At 40.8% G+C, this 20,012-nt stretch overlaps 1 protein-coding gene across 1 annotated transcript in view; it reads left to right on the top strand.

The window, feature by feature from the left end:
- The window catches only part of LOC134349529 (E3 ubiquitin-protein ligase RNF149-like), a 40,780-nt gene that overhangs the window by 10,403 nt on the left and 10,365 nt on the right, over positions 1-20,012 (top strand). The window contains 2 exon segments of the mRNA XM_063053997.1: positions 15,092-15,342; positions 18,665-18,748. Of these exon segments, the coding sequence (XP_062910067.1) occupies positions 15,092-15,342; positions 18,665-18,748 (335 nt within the window).

Genomic DNA, 20,012 nt, shown 5'->3' with positions numbered 1-20,012 from the left:
AGTTTTATTTGGTGAATTGTTTGTAATCCGTATTTCTTTGACATTTTTATAAATGGACTTCATGTATTTTGTGTGTGTATGTACTTAGTTCACGTGGAATGTGATCTTCTCTTTGTGTATTTAAAATTCATTTATCGTTTTGTTGCCTATTACTAATCCAAATATCCGAATCACTACTTTAACTCTACTCAGCATCGGTGTTTATATCATCTCATTAATAGAATAGCTTGTGTTCTTCTCACACAATAACTGATAGTGGGGGGGGGGAGGAGGGGGGGAATTCACTGAATAGTAAGGACTTTAATGTATTTTAAAGACTGATAATTGATCCAGATGGATTGAAGCTCTTTATGCTGACAGAAGAGCCATCGAGATATAGATGTATGGGAAGCTAAACTTGGATGCCATAAAGGGAAATTTGCCCACAATAATATGGAACCAAGCAACAACATATCAATTACAGTGGGCAAAAGTGGTAAATTTCCTCACGTGAAGGACATTAGTGAACTAGGGCATCATTACAACAATCTAGTTTTTTTTTAATTGAATTCAAATTTCCATGAGCTTTGGCTTCTGATTTGTTATTTCAGACTCTAGCTTATTTGTGCAATATTTTAAGAACTGCCCCATACCCAAAGTATCCATGATTAAGTAATGTATTTTAATGACAATGTTGAAATAGGAAAGTATCGTATGATTTCTGGATGTTATCGATTAATATGTTCATGATGAAAAATTATTGGGTAGCTACTGAAACATTAAATCTTTTATACTGTTTGTGGCAATATTTTGAAGATGGTTCTCATCAGATCTAGAGTGCTGTTTTAATCATCTCAAGTATTGGCCCAATAGAATAAAAGCAGAACAAAAATGTTTTGTTATTGTGATGGAAGCAAATGTAGACATGCACTAGAGCTTTTTTGCTCTTTGTAATGTATTTTTAATTGGGAGTTCATTGACTCCTTTGTTTTATGTACGAAATAGGATACAAGTCAAGATTTACAACCAAGCAGTTTATTTTATAGCAGCCAGTTTATTTAGTCAGCATAAAGCACGTAAGATAATATCAACTTTTCTGGTTTCACTTTAGTTTAAAAAAAAGCTTCTCCAAACTAGAGCAAATAGAGTTCATGTCAAAACATCAAGCAGAAGCCCTCAATAAAAAGCTCAGCGATTTCCCCCCCCCCCCCCCGGAAGCATGCAGTGAGTGGAGGTTAATTACAAAATTCAAATTATATGGGTAAAATTAACTCACATCATTTCCACTTGAGATGTATTTAATGTGGAATTTATGTGATCATTTATATTCCTGCTGGGAATAATTATGTCACTATGAGCAAGCCTTTTTGTTTTGCTGCCTATTCCTTGGTCTTTCTCCAACCTGTCTTTGCTTTTACTATTTTAAAAGGTTTCCAGAAATAGCAACTCCTTTTGAAAGGGACCCAGCAAATCAATTCCAATTTTGTCAGAAATGGCAAAGGTTTTAGAAGTAACAAATTTTGGACAGAGGAAGTGGGGGTAGTATGAAGGAAGAAAAGAATGAAGCAGCAGTTCTGGTGAAATTGGGAGCAGGTGGGATGAAATGTTTAAAAAAAAAACCTTGCCTGCTCAAGTATATAATTAAAACGAGCCCAGGAGACGATCTTAACCTTAATCACCAGTGGCATCATGTGATTTTTTTTTTTTTTGGTTAGAACCAGGTCTAGCTCTCGCTTTAAGGAATTCAATTGTTCATCCAAACTGGAAACTTGTTTTGCAGGTTCTCGGTTCTCTGCGAAAGAAGACCCTGGCAACACCTAGTCTAATTCTGCCATTTCATAGGTGTAAATATGATTTCTGATCCTTTCCAACCATTTCAATTAAAACATTTAATTTACAAAAACAAAATCTTACCCCCATCATTAATTTTCTAAACCTGATCAGATCATTCCTAAAGCTGTGCTTCTCTCAAACCTGTTTGTATAACTAAATGACTTAAAATTAGGAAGTACTCTTTTGGCAGCAATCATGGAGGAACTTGGGCTGAGTAGCGTCTGTGGGAGGAAAGAAATTGTTGCATCAGAAATGATCTCTCGATCCTCCTTGCACCATGAACACATTCTGAGGCCTAACAAAAAATTTTGTACTTCCCTGAATCGATGCAGTTTGCCATAATGAATTATTCTACAAATACATTACAGAATCTTATTTGCTGTAGTCAAGGCACTGTCATGACATCATGTATTTGAATGCTCATCTCATCTATAAATACTACATAAAGCCCTTATCTTAACACTTGGCGGGAGGAGAAGATGGCGACGCAATGCAGCGGTGAAACCTCTCCGGTGAAATGATATCGTATTTGTTAAATAGGGGCCGTTCACAATTCTGATTTGATGGAGACAGATGTGAGAAGCACAGAGGAACATCTGGAGAAACTTCTGAAATGCCCGGTTCACTGCCACTGCTACTGTGCGACCGAAAATCTCCGGAGGGAAGACCCCAAATCCTCAACTTTGCCTGTTGCTGATGGGCGGGGCTGGGGTCAAAGCGCTCGGCAGAGATGGTGCTCGGTGTCGGAGGGCTGGTCGGCGGCACGAAATTTTTGGACAACTCAGAGTCGGACTGTGGTCGGGTGCTTCCAGGATGCTGCAGCGGCAAGTTTGCAGCGCTAGAAGCTCATGGCAGGGAGAGTTTCTCCCTTCTCCCGTCTGCGTGAGATGATGGGACTTTCGAGAGACTTTGAACTTTTTTTACAGTGCCCATGGCCTGTTCTTCATCAAGTTACGGTATTGCTTGCACTGTTGTAACTATATGTTATAATTATGTGCTTTTTGTCAGTTTTTCAGTCTTGGTCTGTCCTGTGTTTCGGTGATATCACACCAGAGGAACATTGTATTATTTCTTAATGCATGCATTACTAAATGACAGTAAAAGAGGACTGCATGTCCTCATAATCCAATCTAATCTACCTTCATAACTGTAAATCAGTCTGGGAAAATAATTTTCCATGTTGGATTTTGGTCATGGTACTCTGGCTGTCTTTCAAATGAAATGCAGAGTTCCTCCCCACGCCTTGTTTGGCGCACAGGGCAGCAACCTTTGCCATTTCTTTAGCATTCGTCTGTTTTATGAGGCCCAGTTGCTGACGCTCAACCCAGCACAGATGGAAAGCGTGCAAGAAGGCAACTTGACTTGAACCTGCAAACCCTTGTTACCGATGAAATACTGAGAGGGAGATTACAACAAACTCCTGATAGCTATGATTATTAACAGAGCAAAAGCAGAATACCATGGATACTGGAAATATGAAAGAAAAAGAAACATAAACTTCATGAAATACCTGAAAAAGTGGTATTTTGCTTTATTTATATTTCCAGATTTGTCTGCCTAGTAAGCTTCTGAAACTGCTGAATAAAACTTTCTAAATGGATTATTTTGGCTTAAGTATATATGAGGTATTGTTTTGAGTTCAGAATAACTGAGTCTGAGAAACAGGAAGCTAATAGACGGGTGGGGGGGGAAGGGAAATGGAAAAAAAGTTTTAAAAGAATAAAATGGAAATAGCAAAACACATCTAAATGAATCATTGCAAGAGGAAATGATAAAAATATTACTGTGTGGATAAATGTTTTTTTTACAGTTTGTGTATAGAGTGAATATTAAAAATATACTATTGCAAGAAAATGTTTGTGTACCCTTTGCAATTACCTAGTTTTCTGCATTCATTACTCATACTTGCATCATACACCAGGGTACTCTCTACAGTTGTCTGATGAGGTAACCATAGCCTTTGGGCAGGAGCAGATTACTCTTATACCCAACCTTCCTGGAGTATTTGACCCTTAACCACTACACACTCCAGTTGGTGGGCCAGCAGTGGTGGCCAAGTCACTGCCCATCTGCTCCTGACTTACAGCTCAACTCCTCTCTCCTGCTCCTTATCCAGCAGGAGTCTCTTTCTGCTTCCTCCCCCTTCCTGAGAGCTGCTTGGCTCTTGCTCTTTTCATCAAGGCCCAGTGCAGACAACAACCTCCATGCTGGCCTTGCCAGGAACCTTCTACAGCCAATCTCCACAGTGAATAGTCACATCTGCCACCCCTTTGCCCATGCACTCCTGGGCTAAGGATTGGCACTTCAGGGCCTTCCTCTCGTGAGCCTCCTATCATCCTTCCTCCCATGGTACTGTGAGCTCCAGGATGATTTTTTATCTACGGTGGACCTCAGTACGATATCTGATCAAATTGCAGTTTGTAGCACCTCCACGAACTGCAGCTTCCACCCTACATTGACCCTCATCTCCCAGACTGGATTCAGGCCTCTTTGATATAACTGGCGTGTCCCTCTCCTTGATGAAAATGACTGCTTTGTTTGAGTCTCTGCGAACTGGCCCCTCTTTACACCTCTCCCGCTCCACTGTGTCAGCAATGAACAGCAGGACCCTGTCGTGGCACCGCCTAAACCGTCCTTGAGTTAAAGCTGTTTTGCATCCTGACATTATGTATGCCAGTGAACCCCGCTAACCACAAAGCTTGTAGTTAGGGTCTTCACTCAGCCCCCATGTGTGCAGCTGTGATGGTGTAGGGAGAGTGTCATACACTGACCGCAGAAGGAAAGAAATGCGGAAAGGATCCAGTCACCAAAGCCGTGCTCAAGTGATCTTGTGCTTGGGAAGATCCCAATTTGTCCAGGCACCCTGTGACCACAACACCACTGCCTTCGATAACCACTTTTCATCTTCGCAGTTCCGTACCTCTGCCTGGACCATGTCATGTCATGCACTTGCACTCCCCATCATTTAAAGTGTGCGGAGCTGAGGCCTTGCTGCCCCAGGCATGGGTTGCCGATGATCTCTCTCAACTGCAGGGAGCGCACTGCCTGATCTGTGGCTGAGTTGGCCCACTTTCATCCCGATCTTGTTGTGACTCCTGCTTGGTTTATTAGCTTGTCATCAGAGCCTCTCAGTGTTAACACAGCTCTACACTTCGTCACTTGAACTCCTCCATTACCAATGACACGAGCAGCTGTAGCTAGCCTGATCTTATGCAGAACCCCACTGAAGAAAAGCTTGGTGGGGGGGGGGGGTGGAGAAGAATCCCCAGCCAATTCAGCAGGTGATTGTTGACTTTCCTCTCGATGCCTTCTACACAGTGGTCCACAGGTTGGAGGAACAACACATTCTATTCCATCTGGGTAGCCTCCAACCTGATGACATGAACATCGATTTCTCGAACTTCTGGTAGTGGCCCCTCTTCACCATCCTCCATCCCCTTTTCCCTCTCTCACCTTATCTCCTTGCCTTCCCATCACCTCCCTCTGGTTCTCCTCCCCCACCCCCTTTTCTTTCTTCCATGGCCTTCTGTCCTCTCCTATGAGATTCCCCCTTCTCCAGCCTTGCATCTCTTTCACCACTCAACTTCCCAGCTCTTTACTTCACCCCTCCCGTCCCAGTTTCACCTTCCCCACCCTTTTAACTCTGCTCCTCATCTTTTTTTTCTCAAGTCCTGCTGAAGGGTCTCGGCCCAAAATGTCAACTGTACTCTTTTTCCACAGGTGCTACCTGGCCTGCTGAGTTTCTTCAGCAATTAGTGTGGATTTACCAGGGAGCCCAGTTTTGACGATCTTCAGCCACTGTTCAGTCTGCTTTCCGTGGCGCTGTCCGTTATTGCTGCATTAATCCACTTTCCAAGACACTTCACTGGGGCGTCCTCTATGGATGGAATGACTTCTTCCTGTAATTGAAGACAGAACTTGCTAGTAGCCTTGCCCTTTTTGATCACCATGCATCTGGACTTCCTGGCCTTGAAGGTCACCCTACCCCAGGTGGCTACATTGTCCAGGGTTTCCAATACCCATCTTGCCTGGACATGGGTTACAGTGGTTACTGTGATGTCATCATGAACTCCCCCCCCCCCCCCCCCGCCGTATTACAGGTCGTCAGATGCCGGGCTCCCACACTGGACCTTGGGTTGTGTGTACTGCTGCTGATATGAGGAGATTCATACCCATGACAAACAAGATGGGGGAGATGGTACAGCTGGTTGGAATCCCTTTACCCCTGGGTGTAAAGTGGGCTGAAGTGAAGCGTGGCTTTGATCCTCCTAGGTGGCTGGTGATCATATCTTGCGTTACTGGCGGGATATGGTAGTGGTCTAGGCCAACCTGGATGAGAACATATGGAATTGATCCATAGGCATTGGCTAGGTCTAACCAGACAGCTGCTAAGTCGCCTTTCTTCTGCCTGGCTTCGCGGATCAATTGGCTGATTATTAAGGTGTGTTCAAGGCACCCAGAAAAACCCAGGATGCCTCCTTTCTGAGTGGATGTGTTAATATAGTGGTTCTCCATTAAGTAAGAGGTTAACCTTTTTGCAAACACCTGGAAGAATATCTTGCACTCCATGCTAAGGAGGGAGATTGTCCTAAACTGGGTGATTGTAGAGGAATCTTCTTCCATGGGAACAAAGCATCCTTCAGCCATTTTCCAGCTTGGTGGGAGAGAGCCTTTGGTCCAAATCTTCTTCTTCATCTTCCACAACCTCCAGAGGAGTTTTGGGCATTTCTTATATACCTTGTTGGGTATACCACTTAGTTCTGGGGCAGCAGATGACTTTTCTTGATGATATCCTGGACCTCCTGCCACGTGGGCTCTGCCACATTCAGCTCAGTTGCTGGGATACTTGGTTGGGGGATTTTTGGGTTGAATACTAGTCCCTGATTCCTGTGGGGATCGCTGTGTGGTTCCCACAGAAATTCTTCCACCTCCTGCTTTGAGCAGGTTAGGGTGGCAGATTTTTGCTGGCTGGGAAGAGCCCTGATGAACCTGAATGGGTTTTTAACAATTGTGATTCTCCTTCTCTCTTTCTCCCTTCTTCGCTCTCACAGCTGCTCCACCCTCCCGAGCTTGCACAGCTGTTCCCGCAGTTTGCTGGTTAGATCTTTGACACCACCTTCTTCATCAGGCAAACTGTTTTTGAATTGTTTGTTCAGAGTTTTTATTTCACTTCTCGGGTTGCGAACCTTCCTTTCCCTCCTGTTTGGTTGCCATGACAGTTTAGGATCCCCTTTCTTCTTCATTGAGCCAAATCACTCTTCAGCAAATTTTCCTATAGGCAAGTCCTGCCAATGTGGCTTCCAAGATGCAGTCCAGGTTGTCATCAAACTGCTTCCAAGATACATTGTCTGATGATCTAGGCCATCTGATCCTCTTTCCCTGATGAATGGATTTGGGAGTCAGAGGAGGAACTCACTTGGTGTCTTTTCTTTGGCACTGGGGCAGCTCAGGCGCAGAGAGCTCTTCGTCTCTGTGGGGGGCTTCCTGGCTGGAGTTCTCCATTGTCTCATCGGATGCTGAGTCTGTGTGTTGCACTTGAGTCACCCTCGTTCCACAGCTGGAGCTGCTTTGGTGTACCTTGAGACCTGTATCTTGCAGATTTTACCGCACACCAACACCAAAGCCTCATCCCAGTTGTCAAGCGTGGAAGGAGCATCATGGTTTGAGGCTGCTTTTCTTCCTCAGGGCATGAACAACTTGCAATATTTGAGGGAATAATGAATTCAAAAAGGTATCAAGACATTTTACAGAAGAATGTCAGGGTAGCAGTCCATCACCTGAAACCTAATAGAAGCTGGATAATGCAACTAGACAATGATCCAAAACACAAGAGTAAATCAACAATAGAATGGTTTAGAAAAAAGGAAATTTGTATTTTGGAATGGCCAAGTCAGAATCCAGACCTTAACCCAAATGAGATGCTCTGGCATTACCTGAAGAGGGCTATTCATGCAAAGTATCCCAGAAATATTGATGAACTGAAACAGTTTTGCATGGAGGAATGATCTAAAATTCCTCCTCGCTGTCCAATCAGCAGCTACAAGAAATGTTTGGTGGATGTTATTACTGCTAAAGGAAGTTCTACCACTATTAAATGCAAGGATTCACATACTCTTTCCGGCCTGGACTGTGAATAATTAAACAATGTTTTCAATAAGGACATGAAAAGTACAATTGTTGGTGTGTTATTAGTTTAGTCAGATTGTGTTTGTCTATTATTGTGACTTGGATGAAAATCAGACAACATTTTAAGAGTAACTAATGCAGAAAACCAGGTAATTGCAAGGGGTTCATGAACTTTTTCTTGCAACTGTAGAATATATTGTTTAGGGTTTTTTTTTGTCCATTGAATGGGAAGTAAGATTTTCATTTTGTGTATGTAACTAGGTTTGTTCAAGCAGTATGTAGTCAGTCATTTTACACAACTCTTTCTGTACTTTGGCAAGTCATTTAGTCCATGAAAGCACCAAATTGATTTGATAAGGCAGCTTTAATATAGAAAGTGGCACCAGGTGTCTCATTAGAGTGATACCGATTTGAATTTTTTTGTTAATACATGACTCACAGAATGAGGTAATATTACATTATCAATGGGGAGGTAGGCAAGGGGGGATGGGGTCAAAGAAACATCCTGAAGAAAAGGTGGTTGAACAAAAGTAAACACTTGCTGTAGTTGGAGATTGTGAAAATGCAGGAACGCAGATCTCAAAAGACTGGCAGGATGTTGGCAAGATCAACAAGGGATGAGGCAGAAGGACAGAAAATAAAGGTGAAAATTTAGAAATTAAGCTGTTACCAAACATGAAAGTTCAAAGCTGAACTCTCCTTCAATAATTGCGGTAGTTAGAACAAAGAAAAATTGGGAGATCGAACTCAAAAGCATTGGTGAGCATGTGCAGCCTGATATAAGACCATAACATAGGAGCAGAACTAGGCTATTTGGCCCATCGAGTCTGCTTCATCATTCAACCATGGTTGATCCTTTATCCCCCCCTCCACAGCCCCACTCCCCAGCCTTTTCCCCGTAATCTTTGATGCTGTGTCCAGTCAAGAACCTTTCAAGCTCTGCCTTAAATACACCCAACGACCTGGCCTCCACAGTTGTCTGTGGTATTGAATTCCACAAATTCACCACCCTCTGACTAAAAAAATTTCTCTGCATCTCTGTTTTAAATGGACACCCCTCTATCCTGAGGCTGTGCCCTCTTGTGCTAGACTCCCTCACCATGGGAAATATCCTTTCCACATCTACCATGTCTAGGCCTTTCACCATTCGAGAGGTTTCAATGAGATCCACCCCCCCCCCCCATCCTTCTAAATTTCAGTGTGTACAGACCCGGAGCTATCAAAAGTTCCTCTTATGATAACTCTTTCATTCCCAGAATCATCCTTATGAACCTCCTCTGAACCCTTTCCAATACCAGCACATCTCTTAGATGAGGAGCCCAAAGCTGTTCACAATACTTGAAGTGAGGCCTCACCAATGCCTGATTAAAGCCTCAGCGTCACATCCCTGCTGTTGTATTCTAGACCTTTTGAAATGAGTGCTACCATTGCATTTGCCTTCCTCACCACCGACTCTACCTGCCAGTTAACCTTTAAGGTGCTGTGCACAAGGTCTCCCAAGTTCCTTTGCATCTCAGATTTTTGGATTTTCTCCCTGTTTAGAAAATAGTCCACACATTTGTTTCTTCTACTAAAGTGCTAGACCATGCATTTTCCAACATTGTATTTCATCTGCCACTTTCTTGCCTATTCTGCTAATTTGTCTAAGTTCTTCTGCAGCTTACCTGTTTACTCAATACTACCTGTCCCTCTACCAATCTTAGTATCATCTGCAAACTTGGCAACAACGCTATCTCTTCTATCATCTATATCATTCATATACCGCATGAAATGATGTGATCCCAATACCCCGCTCTGCAGAACACCACTAGTCACTGGTAGCCAAACAGAAAAGGACCTTTTTACTCCCACTCACTGCCCCCTACAAACCAGAATCCTAGGGTAAAGTCCTTCTGGCTGGGGTGGCTTATTTACCCTTTAGGCTTTCAGCTTTTTCAGCACCTTCTCCCTTGTAATAGTAACTGCTCTCACTTCTCTTCCCGCACACCTTCAACATCTGGCACACTGCTAGTTTCTTCCACAGTGAAGACCGATGCAAAATACTCGTTTAGTTCATCTGCCATCTCCTTTCCCCTGTTATTATTTTTCTGCCCTCATTTTCTAGTGGTTCTATATCCACTCTCATCTCTTTTTTTTTACGTACCTGATAAAGCTTTTACTATCCATTTTGATGTTGTTTGCTAGCTTGCTTTCATATTTCATCTTTTCCCTCCAAATGACTCTTTTAGTTGCTCTCTGTAGATTTTTTAAAAGCTTCCCAAGCCTCTGTCTTCCCACTAATACTTGCTTTGTTGTAGGCTGTCTCTTTTGCTTTTACATTAGCTTTAACTTCCTTTGCCAGCCACAGTTGTACTATTTTGCCATTTGAGTATTTCTTTGTTTTTGGAATACCTCTATCCTGCACCTTCCTCATTTTTTCCGAGAAACTCATGCCATTGTTGCTCTGATCCCTGCCAGCATCTCCTTCCAATTTACTTTGGCCAACTCCTCTCTCAAACCACTGTAATTTCTTTTACTCCACTGAACTACTGCTACGTCAGACTTTACTTTCTCTACTTACACCCAATCCAGTATAATTGATCTCCTAGTAATCTCAATGACAAACTGCTCTAAAAAGCCATCTTGTAGGCATTCAACAAACCCACTCTCTTGAGATCCGTTACCAATCTGATTTTTCCCAATTGATGTGCATGTTGAAATCTCCCATGACTACCGTAACATTGTTCTTTTGACACGCCTTTTCTATTTCCCATTCTAATCTGTGGTCCAGATCCCAGCTACTGTTGGGAGGCCTGTGTTTAACTGCCATCAGGGTCCTTTTGCCCTTGCAGTTTCTTAACTCAACCCACAAGGTTTTAGATGATGTTCTGAAAGAGGTAGTGTGCAGAAGGAAAAGGGAAGAGGGTCGGTGTATTTCTTAGGGTTCTCAAGGTAACAATGTGAGAGTCAGAAGGAAACCCAATCCATATATTTGGTGGCTGTGTGCGATCAAGACAAGGCACTTTCATCCAGCTGAATGACATGAAAGATTTGGAGGTGGATGGTGCACTTAACCTTTTTACCAAGGTCAAAAAGAATGAAAATGATTAAAATAGTGATCTTACTCTGGTAAGGACTGTTTCAAAGTTGTGATAAGACTATATAGTTGATCGAAGTGCAATCTGAGAAGTAGGTGTGTTCATAGATTTGGAGAATAAAGTGAAGATGGAGAGTGGGCAGCAGTTTGCAAGATTTAAGAGGGTGTTGTTGGCAGAATTTAAAGTGGGACAAGGTGTAGATGCCATTTAACAACATCAACTAAAATGGACCAGTAAAGAAAGTTGTATGACTAAAGGTTTAGTTGGAATAAAATATTTGTATAGAGTAGGGTTCTCTTGGTGAAAGCCAGATATGAAATGGAGTCCAGGAGTATTGCTTTCAATTTGTAGTCTTGCAGAAATTGTGCAATGGTTTTGCCTATGAGAAAGAATGTAAAACGATAAATAGGTATATATTTCTGCAGTGTAAATGACACTTCAGATCAATGCCTTTTCCTTTCAATTCTGACCACTGCCTTTTTATAATTGTGAAGAAATAAGACTTCCAAAGTATTTTGCAAAGAAACCAAATGAAGTTTCCTGGATTCTCCTTGCATTATAAAATCCTTATTATGCTACATTGTAATATTTTTATTGCCTTGCTATTGGTTGATAAGTATTCTGTGTTACAGTTTCTTTTATTGCTAACTTTAGAATGTGCATTAGGCCATCCTGATGAGAGATGGAGTAATGCATGTGCATGTTGATCTTTTTCTGAACTTTTTGTGCGTTGTTAACCCATATAATTCAGGCTGAAAGTTGTTTATATGCACATTTGCTAAGTTGAAGTTGAGAGAATAGTGGAAAGAGCAGGTGGATTTCAGGATATCTGCAGAGTGCACCTTGTATCTGCCCTCAATAGTAGCCATTGTGTACAACTGAGTGCATTATTGCTCATAAAGGCAGTTAATGTTAGTTCAATACAAACTTATTCAAATTTATGGTGGTTTAGGCATAGCCAAGTTCCTTTGTTCGCTGCAAGAAAGCAATGCCATTGTAGCCAAGTAAATAAAATCTGGTATGTTTGAAAATGATTTCCTGGACTTTCTGAGAAATTTGATATATTTTAGAACATTGAGATTGAGTTTACTTATTAATTTTGCTTCATTTTGGTTTTCTCATTATTTGTTATGAGTCTGAATTCATATTTAATGCCCTTGATCTAGCCAAACTAAAAGAAAAATGGCCAAAACAAAAATACACCTTCACTGTAGCAAAACATTCAGATTGATTACCAAAAAGATTGGACAGAGGATGTTGTTTAAGGCATAGAAAGAGGAAAAGAGAGAAAAAGAGATTTATGTGACTATAAGGACCACATTATCCAAGTATCTGGAAGCTGTAGGTAAGTACTACCACTATTTAATTGACTTTCCAGAAACTTGGATGAATTCTGGGGAACCCGAACTTTGACTAGTTACCAACCTGAAGCCCATAAATTGCAATTGAAATAAAAGCATTTTGTATGATTTGAAAATGTCCAGAACCTGGACTATCCCCTTGAAGTGGGGTGTTATTTTGTGCTTCCAGGTCTGTCCAGGAAGAGGTGATCTTCCTCTTTGTGGACTAAATTCATGGAAAATGGAAAACTAATTCTTTCATGCACAAAGACTTGTGGTTTTGGGCCAGCTCAGTTCCATATCTTGAGTTTCTGTTGAAACACCCTTCCTATCAGGGTATACAAAGAACATAGACTTCAGAGTCAGATCTGTTCCTTGACATCCTTGGAAACAGTCCAGAGTGACATTGCGGGTTCTGTAGCTAAGATTAGTCTTCTGCTGGGAAACTAACTAACTTTATTCTGGCCCACTTCCTGCTCTACCATTTCACTCCCTCTGCATTGAATCAGTCCCTCATATGCATTTCTTTAACACTGAAATTCAGACAGGATAAAAGGTAATAATACAGGGTGGTAGTAAGGAAAATAAGAATTGATTTAAGAAAATTGAACTCCTAAAAGCCAAGCGGGATCAGGCTTCAATGACTACGGTCTCTGCTATTTCTAATCTTAATTATCATAGTTCACCAGAGGGATTATTTTTATTCATTCTATGATTCAACCTGACCATTGTTGTCTTCATTAATATTCAGCTGCATTGTTATTCTGCTGGATTAGTTGAAAATAAGGCAGAAGTCCTTTGGAGGAATGCCATGACAACTATATAGGTATACACTCAGTAAACTATAATCTTATTCAATCTTGTCATCACCTAGCAGTCTTTTGATGTTGGCAACTTTCAAAAACTGATTTAATTTGCTGTTCACCCTAGTCAACTGAGTAGCAAAGGTTTTTAAAGTTCAACAGGCTAGTTATTGCATCAAAAAACTGGGTCTAATAAATTATGATATGCCAAGGTAATGACCCACTTATCTACTGTATATTAAAAGCTGACTTGGAGTCGCAGTGCAGTGCAGCTTGAATACAGAGTCTTCAGCACAATGAGAACGTGTTGCCCATCCAGCTAATCCCAATTTCTTGTGTTCAGCCCACATCCCTCCATTTACCTATCCAGTGCATCTTAATGATACTATTAAACCTGCCTCAACCACTTCTTCTGGCAGCTCATTCCGTATTCTCACAATCCTTTGTGTTTTAAAAAGTTCCACTGGTCCCTTATAATTCTTTTCCCTCTCACCATAAAACTATGCCCCCCTAGTTATGGACTCCCCTACCCTTATCCATGCCTCTCAAAATTTTAAACACTTCTGTAAGGTTGCCCCTAATTCTCCTATGTTCCAAGGAATAAAGACTTAATATGACAAATTTCCCCCTATAATTCAAGCCCTCTAGTCCTGGCAACATCCTTATAAATCTTTTCTGCACTGCTTTCAGTTTAACCATCTCTTACCTAAAATTCTTCACAGTACTTCAAGTGTAGCCTCGCCAACGACTTGTACAACTGCAGTGCAAGTTCCCGACTCCTGTATCCGGTGCCTTGACTGATGAAGGCCAGGTACTAAACACCTCTTTTGCCACCCTTTCTTCCGGTGATGCCACTTTCAGTGAACTATGCACTTGTACTCCAAGGGGATCCTCCTGTTTTATTACATTGCATGGTGCCTCACCATTCATTAGAGAAGTCCTGTGCTGGTTTGACTTTCCAAATGCATGACCTCACATTTACCTCACTGAAATCAACCTACCACACCTCAGCCCACTTCCCTAACTTATCAAGATTCCCTTATAATTTGTGATAACCTTGCATCGTTGTTAATAACACCTCCTAGTTTTATGTCATCTGCAAGCTTACTGATTAAGCCTAGGGCATTTGCATCCAAATCATTTATATAAATGACAAATAATGCTATTTATAACTTGTGTAGCTATTATTTTTAAAAGATGAGGTATATTAGTCCTTAAGGACTGTTGTACTGTTTTATCATGGTATCTCTGTGTTCTATTGAATTTACTGCGGCACTATTATATAACCTTGGAGTCAAAGATTACACTTGGTTGCTTCTGTAAATTGCAGCTCTTCCCACTGGTGCTCCTTTTAGGTAGCTTGTTCCAGAATGCTATGGTTTGAATTATTAAAACCTCATATATTTGGCTTTGTTGCAAAGTCATATTTCCCCTCTTTTGGTTCATGTGCATCTTCCTCCCCTTTGCATATGCGTTAAGACTGCCACAAAGTGATAATTATTCTTCTGTGACTGTTCTTCCAGTTCTGAAATCATTGCTGCATTTCAGCTACATTCCTGGCAATGTTCATCCATTATAGATGTTTTAAAACTTCCTACTTTCAGTTCCTGCAATGCAGTTGCCCTGTGATACATGGTGGCTATACACAGCCGGATAAGTATGCAAGGGAATAGCTCCAGTTAATTGTAATGGTAAGAATCTTTGGGTAGAGGCCCATCTCCATGCCATGACGTTATTTTTGCCATATTATTGATAACATAAATTTGTCATGTTATTAAACACATCAGCTTTGATAAAAACCATGTTTAATGTTGTTAATGTCTTATCTCTCTTCTCATCTAAGATTCTTTCTGTTGAGCTGCCCTCTTTAGTCTTTGTCATGTATTTGAATAGTGTTTGCCATCAATATTTATTCTGTTTTCTTTATTTTCAGGAACTAGAAATATTGTTGCTATCATGATCGGCAATTCAAAAGGTTTGGAAATACTGGAATTAGTCCGTCGAGGTATCCCAGTGATAATGTCCATCTCTGTTGGTTCGCGCCATGTAGAGGAGTGGATGAATTCTCAGTCAGTTGTGTTTGTTATTATTGCTTTCATAACAATGATGATCATCTCCTTAGCCTGGCTCATCTTCTACTACATTCAGAGATTTCTGTACGCAGGATCATCCTTTTCAAGCCAGGTAAATTTTCATGGGTTATAACTAAAAAACCTTGTTAATTCACAAAAATATTTCACTTTTGGTTTCATAACTATTTAAGTACCATGTGTGGGTAGTGGTATTTCTGGTGGTTATTGCTCTGTTCTCAAGTTTTTATTTTAATGCTGACGAAGCTTGATGAGTTACTACACTGTCTTTTGTAGATAGTACAGATTGCAATGGTGATAGAGGGGATCAATATTCAGCACTGGGTCCAATCAACTGAATAATTGCATTGTTGTTTGTTCATTTTCTAAGAATCGGAGTTGAATTCATCCATGGTCCAACATACTGTCCTTTTAAAAAAAAACTTGTGTGACTCGGGAGGTGAGAAACTTGCTACAGGATATACAGCCACTGTTGTGCTTTTGTCACCACAGCTTTTACATATCTGCTCACTCAAGTTTCTGGTCAGTGGTGATCCCTCAGTATTAAAGGCAGAAGTTTGATAGTGAAGCTTTTGAATGTCAAGAGGAGGTGATTAGACTTTTTTAGAAATGTTCGTTGTGTCATAGGAATGAAACTCAGCACTTGCCAACACAAACCTGAATGTTGCCAAGGTCTTGTTCTATGTGGGCCTGGCTACTTCATTATCAAAGAAATGTAAATGGAATTAAACTTTTAATCTTTACCTGATAATGAGTTTTTTGCTGATAATTCTAGATTAAATCTAAAAAGATTCTTTTCCTTTTTGCTCTGGTAAAGCACAGAAGGTGAATGAACTGCACTGGCGTCTGTTGCTGTCATCATGCACCTGCCAAGTGCTGTGCACATGTTGTTTTTGACAGCTCCGTCTAATTCTTGATCTATTTTTAGCCCTAGCATGGCTCCTTTTAAATCTACTTCTGACATGCAAATACAGTGAGAAAAAATTAACTTTGGAACTCTTTCATGTATTAATATCACTGTAAGATATTGAATGTCTTGAAATATTCAAACTGCAGTGATTGAGAAAGAACTTAAAACTGAACTTTCGTGAAATATGTTGCTGTTAAAGTCTTCTGATTTTGATGCAAGTAAATGATATTGTAACAGGTTGATTTCAGATTATTTAAAAAATAACCTTGAAAAGAATTAGTAAAAATTATCAAATGGTTCGATAACACAGTTGTCAATTGAATGAGACAACTGGTATCTTCAAAACTAATCCAGAAGTGAAATGCTGCAGATACTGGAAATCTATAACAAAAATAGAAAATACTGTGGATATTTGGCAGATCATCAGTACCTCTGGAGTGTTAAAAGTTGTGTTATTTCTGAAATGTGTTCTGAAAGATGATAGACTGAAAATGTTAACCCCGAATCTCTCATGGATGCCACCTGATCTGTTGACCAGTGCTAGGTTATTTTGGTAGAAGTGTACTACATCGTGAGGACGTGCTTTGAAAGGAAACTAGGGATGAGAGAAAAACCTAAGCTTTTAAATTTTAGGCACCAGTTCAGAAATGATGTTGGGGAGTTCAATCTTGCATTCTTCTAGACTGACTAGCTAATCAACTTGGAATTCCCATTCAAGCAGAGGATTGACTTTCCCTTTCATGCAAATAGCAAGGTATTCGGAAGAAGTGAAGTGAAATTAGATAGTACCATCCTTCTGGCACAAACTGAAAACGGAAAATCATAGTATCATCAATTTTCTCCATTTAAATGAAAAACTGATAATTATTGATGCAGCCCCACATCTCCTCCATTTCCCGTATATCTGCGCTCACCGCATCTTTCCACTGCCTTAATAGTGATAGAGTTCCCCTTGCCCTTACTACTATACCATCAGCCTCCACATTCAATGCATCATCCTCCGCAACTTTCATAATCTCCAAAGGTATCCTACCACTAAACATATCTTTACCTCCCTTCTCTCTCCCCCCCCCCCATTTCCTCTTCCAGCAGGGATCCGCGACTCCCTTGTCCATTCGTCCTTCCCCACTAATCTCCCTCCTGACACTTATCCCCACAAGAAGCCTAAGTGCTACACCTGTCCATATACTTCCTTCCTCACCTCCATTCAAGGCCTTAAACAGTCCTACCAGGTGAGGCAACACTTCACCTTCTGGGGTTGTCTATTGTCTATTGTCTATTGTGTCTGGTGCTCTCGATGCGGCCTCCTCTACATTAGTGAGACCTGTTGTAAATTGAGGGAACCGCTTCATCGAGCACCTCCACACCACAAACGGGACTTCCCAGTGGCCAAACATTTTAATTCCAATTCCCATTCCTATTCCAACATTTTGATCTAGGGCCAAGATGAGGCTACCGTCCGGGTGGAGGAGCAATACTTTATATACCATTTGGCTACCCTCTAACCTGATGGCATGAACATCAATTTCTCCTTCCAGTGAAGAAATTCCACCAGCCCCCCGCATCTCCTTTATTTCCCACTCTGACCTTTTACTTCTTCTCACCAGCTTATTACTTTGTACCCTCCTCCTTCCCTTTTCCTATGGTTCACTCCTATCAGGTTCCTCCTTCTCCAGCCCTTGGCCTTTCCCACCCACCTGGCTTCACCCTCACCCCCACCTTTTTATTCTGCCATCTTCCCCCTTCCTTCTCAGTCCTGAAGAAGGGTCTGAGCCCTAAACGTTGACTATCTATTAATTTCCATAGATGCTGCCCGACCTGCTGAGTTCCTCCAGCACTTTTTTGTGTGTGTTGCTGATTTGCAGTATCTACAGACTTTCTCATGTTTGTGTAACTGACTCTAGACACTTACTGGCAAACTATACTTAAATGTCTCAATGGTAATCCTTGGGTAGCTCCTCCAAATGTGTTCTTACTACTGTTTTCTCCGGCCCCGCAATTAGACCCATTCATGGATTTGGTTATCAAAGTGCCAGATGCATGTGGGCCAGCTTCTTTTGTGAAGTGGCCCTATAAAAGACATCAGGTGGGCTTTGTAACCTAGCATCCATTTCAGTTGTAAGGGTTGCATTTCTAATGCAGCTTTTTTGTGCTTATCTTTTTTTGTGAAAACTCATGAAATAAATTAAGCAATTTATAAACCAAGATTAACATAGTTGGGCTGTGACACAATATAAAATAGTTTCCGACTTAATACTTCCTGTTCTTTTTAAAGTCACTCCAAATCAGCAGGATGGTCATAAACCTAAGAAGAGAATTAGCCAGAGAATGCTGAGAAATGTTAACCTGTCCATCTGGTACCAATATTTGGGCTTTTCAATTACTTGACTCTCATGATTTGTGCAAAACCTGCTTGATGTGGTTATGCATTAAGGAAATATGACCATTGCTCTGGTAACATCAACTTGAAGATGAGTTTTAAATATCAATTTTAATCATATTTCAGAACAAGAAGAATAAGAATAGCAGGAAAGAGGCCAGGAAGGCTATTAATAAACTTCAGCTTCATACTGTCAGACATGGAGATAGGGTAAGTCGTGTTGGGGAGTTTAACTTAACTGTTTGCAGGTTGTAAACCCCTCCTGTGGTGTAGGGTTCTGCTAATAAAAATGATGTTTCTGTTCATCTCAATATCTTTCATCTGATAATATTGAAACATTGAAATACTGTACTCAATTTTAAACTCTCTATTTCCTATGCTGCATTTGATTGTTTTCTATGCTACATATCTTGTGTAGCTTTGTAGATATGCAACTTATCTCCTAATGATGCAATCTAATATTTTAAAAGAAGTGTGTCTTATTGCAATCCATCGCCTTGAAGCCAAATATTCTTACTTATTGTCATTTTTGCAGCTCCTGTTGACCTAAATCCCAACCTTTCTGAAATCATTTATGTCCTCCTTCTCTGCAAAACTGTTATTTTCTCTTGCATAGCAATTCTTCATAGCATACACCTTCAGTTATTTCAAGAATATCTAGGAATGCAAAGGTGGCTTTTCTTCATAATGTACCGTCTTAAGCCACCCTCCAACAATCGGAGCCAAAAACTTTTTTTTTGTTATTTAACAAAGGCCAATTTGACTGTACCTGTCATTTCCACTCCCTTTGACACTGGGCCAAGTCTTCTAAAACATTCCTTGTTACCTTAAATCATATTCAACCCTGTTTCTTACTCTCTAATTCACAATTTTCATAACATTTATCACCTGTTTACTTGAATATACTCTAAACAGATTATTAACACGTGTAACAAAAGTTGGTATTTTAAACGGTGCTATTCTTCACACCCTAATCCTGTAAGATGTGGTGTTGCCATCCCTTTTGTCAATGAAACAAAATACCCTTTAAACTTGATTGTGGGTTTTCTCTCTGCACACCCTCATTCTCCCGTTGAACATATTGATGCATCCCGTGTGTCTTTTCCTCAATCTTGTGTTTAAATCCCTCTAATCCAGGTGTCCTTCTCATTTTCTTTGAAACTGGCTGTGACAAACTATTGCCCTACCTGCATCCTTCACTACAGTTGTCCCTAAAGGCTCCTTTATAGTCTAGATGTGCTTCACATTATTTACTGAGCTTTAGCCAGAGAATAGCCTACAATAGCTTTTTATTTCCAATTTTGCCTTTGCCATTAGAGTCCCAGAAGCATCTTTTTCCCCCTCTTTTTCATGAATCACATGATCTCAAGGACCCAGGATCAGGGTCCACACTTGGCTCTGTTTTCACCACCACCTCCTTGAACAATGCCATTATTCCACAAATCCACTGAAACACTTGCTGTTTTCCTTTGCA

Source organism: Mobula hypostoma, chromosome 7, assembly GCF_963921235.1.
Source record: "Mobula hypostoma chromosome 7, sMobHyp1.1, whole genome shotgun sequence".
In the NCBI taxonomy this organism is placed as follows: domain Eukaryota; kingdom Metazoa; phylum Chordata; class Chondrichthyes; order Myliobatiformes; family Myliobatidae; genus Mobula; species Mobula hypostoma.
The sequence above is the reverse complement of the archived record's forward strand: the minus strand, read 5'-3'. Positions and strand labels throughout refer to the sequence as shown.